We start from the raw sequence: 5,000 nt of genomic DNA on the forward strand, positions 1-5,000 counted from the left end.
AATATGAAAACAGTTTATATTTCATGATGTAAACGTTGCCGTACCTCCGGCCACCAGTCCAGACTCCCCGAGCTGGATGGCCACTCCGAACCCGCCCAGCTTCACCGGAGCAGAGTTCTCTTTGGACGCCAGCAGGACACAGTGAGGCTGAGGACCACAGGAGACAAGAGACACTGGTGAGTCTGAGGGAGGATCACAGGAGAAGAACCACACACACAAACACGCCGGCCGACAGCGACTGGAGCTGCGTCAAGTGATAACGTTCAGTGTCACACATATTGTGTCTGTGTTGTGGCGTGAGCGACTGAGCCCCGCCCTCTTTTGTCTCCTCCCCTCAACCACCTCAGTTCAGTCGAGTGGTTGAGAGGAAGTTGAGGTTCCGACCGCAGCGTCACAACATCACCACATTCAGCACTTCTCTTCTGTCGAGCCTCACAGATCATGACCAACTACAGACGGAGACTCACTCACTGGCTCTCGCAGGATTGATTGAACAACTGACGGATAGTTTTTATATTTTCTCTCCAATATTTTGAATAGTTCCTCCTCCAGATTGAAGTCGAAGTAATTAACCAGAGAGTCAGAGGAAGAGAAAAGGACAAAAGTGAGTTACTGCGTGTTGTGTTTGTGTGTGTGTGTTTTCTTTATGTCCATTCCTTCCAGAGGAATGTGCACAAAGGCTTTTAAGGACTTCAGAGACTGAGTTCTTTGACTCGTTCCTGTTTGAGGTGTCATCTCTCGTTCGCAGCAGCAGGACGACACACTGTGAGCGCACAACGCTCTCGTCCTTTCGCTGCTATTTCAGTTCCTAATCTTTTGCAAGGAACTTCAACTGCTTCAAGACTAAAAACAAAGTGACTGAGCTTCTGCAGACTCCTCTCTTTTTCCCACTCTGTTCATAACCGACATCACGAGGGAAGTCACGACGTGTTCTCATCTCTCTGGGACGTTCCACTTCCTGTCGGCCTGGTGGACGCTGTGTTACACGTGAGGGACGAGAGTTGATTCTTTGTTGTTGTTGTTATTGTGATGTCACACGCGACCTCTGGTATGAGACCGAGTGGTTTAGTTCACGATTTACAGAACCTGTGCTGAGCTGAAAAACAATATATTCTCTGATTTCTTACAAAGCGTGTGATGCTTTAGAACCGCTCACTGCCCCTTTAACACTTAGTCACTGTTCATCCAGATCGCTGGACCTCGGACGAGTCCAACATTTTCCCACGTGAAGCGACAAAACCTAAGCTGATCCAGAACGATCTGTTTCCAGAGATGAGGATCAGAAACACAACCACCACGGCCTCCTCTCAGTTCATCAGCGAGATGAACTGGACCTCCACGCCCGAGCCCGACTGCGTGGACTACGACGCCCTGCAGGTCCCGCTGGCGGTGCTGTACTGCCTGATCTTCGTCCTGGGTCTCGTAGGGAACTCGGTCGCCCTGTTGGTTTTCCTCTGCGTCCACTCCAAGAAGAACTCTGTGCGGGTGTTTCTCATCAACATAGCCTGTGCAGACCTGCTGCTGGTGGCGTGTCTGCCCTTCAGGGTCCTCTACCACAGCCGGGGCAACGTCTGGAACCTGGACCCCACCTTGTGCAAAGTCGTGGGCAACCTCTTCTACGTGAACATGTACATCAGCATCACGCTGCTCGGGCTGATCAGCGTCGACCGCTACCTGAAGATCCACCGCGGTGCGGGGCCGCGGCTCAGGCTGCCCTCGTCCAGGTGGAGCAGCGTCGTCTGCGCGGTCGTCTGGATCGCGTCCTTCGCTCTGGCTTCGGTGCTTCTGATGTCGGGGAGCGACTCGCAGTCCAACAGGTTGGTGAGCGGTCGGTGAGTTGAACATCTGAGCGTGTGGGGGGTCAGAGTCTGAGTGTGTTTGGTGTTTCCAGGTGTTTCCACTACAAGACGTTGCGCGGCGCCGAGTGGAAAGCCCACATCAACATGTCCGTGCTGGTGATCTTCTGGCTCGTCTTCATCTGTCTGCTGGTGTCGTACGGACGAATCGCCCTCAGGCTCCTGAGGGCGTCACGGGACAAACCAGACCTGCCCAACGCCGCCCGCTACGCCCGCACGGCCAGGAAGTCCCTCTTCGTCCTCGTCCTCTTCACCGTCTGCTTCGTCCCCTATCACGTGGTGCGGGTGTTCTACATCAAGACTCAGATCACAGACACGCCCTGTTACTGGAGGGGCGTGGTGGACACGGCCAACGAGGTGGCTCTGCTGTTCTCCGCCCTCAACAGCTGTCTGGACCCGGTCATGTACTTCCTGTTGTCCTCCTCGATGAGGAAGGAGGTGCTGCGCCTGGTCGGCAACGTGTTCCGTGTGCGAGACTTCGCTGGAGTCAGCGGCAGCAGCTCCACCGTAGAGAGGACAGACTGAGGGAGGGACGGACAGAGGGACGGACAGAGGGACAGACTGAGGGACGGACAGAGGGACGGACTGAGGGACAGAGGGACGGACTGAGGGACGGACTGAGGGACAGAGGGACGGACTGAGGGACGGACTGAGGGACGGACAGAGGGACTGAGGGACGGACTGAGGGACAGACTGAGGGACAGACTGAGGGACGGACTGAGGGACAGATCGACGGACAGGGGGACGGACAGAAGGACGGACAGGGGACAGACAGAGGGTTGGACAGGGGGACGGACAGAGGGTTGGACAGGGGGTTGGACAGAGGGACGGATCTGTCAATTAATTGTTGAAGTTCTAGAAGGAACTCTGAACCTGATCAGACTTTCAAAAAATGTTTTTTAATCTGAACTTTATTTAATTGAGTCTTAAATTTTAATTCACAGGCGACGTCACAGGACGTAAACATGTTTCAGTGATGGATTCAACACAACTGGAGCAGCAGCGCCACCCAGTGGCCAGAAATAAATATTGACAGAAACTTATAAGAAGATCTGTCAGTAGAGACATATGGATAGAAACTATGAATTATTTTTATGAATATGTCGTAACATGTCTCTGTCAATCAGTCAGTCAAACTATATTTGTACAGAACCTTTCATACAGGTTGACAATGAAATACTGTAAAATAGATTTTAAAAGCTGTTACATTGTTTTAAAATCTCCTTTAATCCAGCAGATGTGATTCATAATCACACACGTCTGGTTGTCTGGTGGTTAAGATTAATAATCATATCAGTTGTTTTGTTTCCAGACAAACACCTTCTCTGACAAACGTGCGATGTAAAACATGTCGTTGAGGTTTTACTGAACACAGAAACATCTGTAGAGACGAGCGGCAGCAGATTAATGTTTCATATCGCTGTGTCACAAACCTTGTTCAGTAATTGTGTGTAAATCATTGATGAGGTGTTTGTGCAGAAGAGAAAACGGAGAGTTTCATGGAGGAAGATGATGTTCTGTGACCCCTGATGACCCCTGAGTCTGCTGCTGCCTGTAATGAACTGTATTATACATTATCATATTATATCTCAGCCCACAAGCAGAGGTTTCCTCCGTCGGTCTCCGTTGGCCTCAGGTTGTGTTCAGCTTCATTACAGACAGACGTTCTGTCCGTGACTCGTCTGGCAAATCGCTCCGAGACGAGATACATCCCCGCCGCCACCAGGGGGAGGAGGAGGTGTGAGGAGGTCTCACTCTGCCGACAGTTCCTCAGACCTTTATCTCGGTTTCATTCATTTGTTTTGTCTAGAAAATGTCCGGTGTCTTCACACGTCCCGTTCAACACTCGACCAAATGTACGAAGAAGAGAAGTGTCTAATGTTTTGTCTTGTTGCTGGAAAAAATTAATTCTACAAAGATTTCTAATAAATGACTGAATGATCGGGCCGATGATTTACAGACAAATCAGTATGAGCGTTTGCCGATATGAAAACTTTTATTTACGTGGATAAAATTATGTCAAGTTCTATATATGTGGTTGTATGTGTGTTTTCTTTCTACTTATAATAATGTTTATGGTAAAACTATAAAATATCAACATTCTTTGTCATAAAGGTTTGATAACAACGTCTTAGGAATCATTGACACTTTTTTCCCCCCAATGACTCAGAATGTTAAATGTGGTCGTAAGGTTGTTGGTCCTTTGTCCTAAATGTACTGAAAGAGCGTTTCTATGGAGACAGACATTCTGCCTGTGAGATAAAGACATCACTCTGAGAGACACCATGCACTGACCACCTGTTGATCTGTGGAACCAACCAGAAATCTCCTCAACATATTGAGCTCCTGGAATAAACATCCACGTCTCCGTCTTCATGCTGCGACTACATCAATCTTTCCATCACAGGTACAGAACATTCTCTAATATTGTCATCATTCATCTGAAGACTATATTTAACACGACAGCAGAAAGGATCAACGCTGCAGCGGAGTGAGGACGTCCTGCAGAGACGCTGGGTTTTATTCTAGGAAGACGGAACTTAAAGATTCACACAGATGCAGCCTGCTGCGTCTCACCTCACCTCACCTGCACAACACACACGAGCCTGTGACTCCATATTCATTTATGTTTTTGCAACAGAACTTTCTCCGTGTTCCTGGATCTCTCTGATTTCTCCGTGCAGCGACGGCATCTGAGCTCTGCACATCAAACACGTCGCACGGCTTCGATTTCAAAAACCCGTCACTGAGGCACAAACACAAACACCGGACGAGTGAAGAGACGTCTCGAGGAGAAACGTTTCACCTTCAGACTCTCAAACTAGTTCCATCAAAACCCAGAGTCCACACAAACAGAGCCCATCGGCTGAGCGGCGCATTTCCATGTACGCCTTCTGTAGAGATGAGACACACGCGGACACACACAAACACACACACGCACGCACGCACGCACGCACACACACACACACACACACTGCACACACACCGCACGCACACACACACACACGCGCACGCACACACACGCTGGTGGAGGTCGGTGGTGAAGTGACGAAGAAGATACATACTGAGACAGGTTTACACACATCAGGATGTAAATGAATTCAGTGACTTTCATGCATGGATGCAAGAGGCGGCACACACACA

The 5,000-nt window shown here is 49.6% G+C and overlaps 2 protein-coding genes across 15 annotated transcripts in view; one reads left to right on the forward strand and one right to left on the reverse strand.

Annotated features, from left to right (window-relative positions):
* LOC118282508 (peripheral plasma membrane protein CASK) overlaps positions 1–5,000 on the reverse strand; it is a 47,844-nt gene that overhangs the window by 17,205 nt on the left and 25,639 nt on the right. For all 12 annotated transcript variants that reach the window (XM_035603646.2, XM_035603642.2, XM_035603638.2 and 9 more), the window contains exon 6: positions 45–147. In XM_035603646.2, coding sequence (XP_035459539.1) covers positions 45–147 — 103 coding nt within the window. The remainder of the gene's footprint in view (positions 1–44; positions 148–5,000) is intronic.
* On the forward strand, positions 203–2,455 carry LOC118282509 (probable G-protein coupled receptor 34). 3 transcript variants are annotated; one of them, XM_035603647.2, is made up of 3 exons: positions 203–604; positions 1,190–1,817; positions 1,892–2,455. In XM_035603647.2, exons 2-3 carry the CDS (start codon positions 1,273–1,275, stop codon positions 2,379–2,381), a joined length of 1,035 nt encoding a protein of 344 aa, XP_035459540.1. In that variant the 5' UTR covers positions 203–604; positions 1,190–1,272; the 3' UTR covers positions 2,382–2,455. The 3 variants fall into 3 exon arrangements, with proteins under 3 accessions (XP_035459540.1, XP_035459541.1, XP_047193125.1); XM_035603648.2 differs by lacking the exon at positions 203–604 and adding an exon at positions 620–987; XM_047337169.1 differs by lacking the exon at positions 203–604 and having other exon boundaries at positions 1,163–1,817.

Source organism: Scophthalmus maximus, chromosome 14, assembly GCF_022379125.1.
Source record: "Scophthalmus maximus strain ysfricsl-2021 chromosome 14, ASM2237912v1, whole genome shotgun sequence".
NCBI lineage: Eukaryota > Metazoa > Chordata > Actinopteri > Pleuronectiformes > Scophthalmidae > Scophthalmus > Scophthalmus maximus.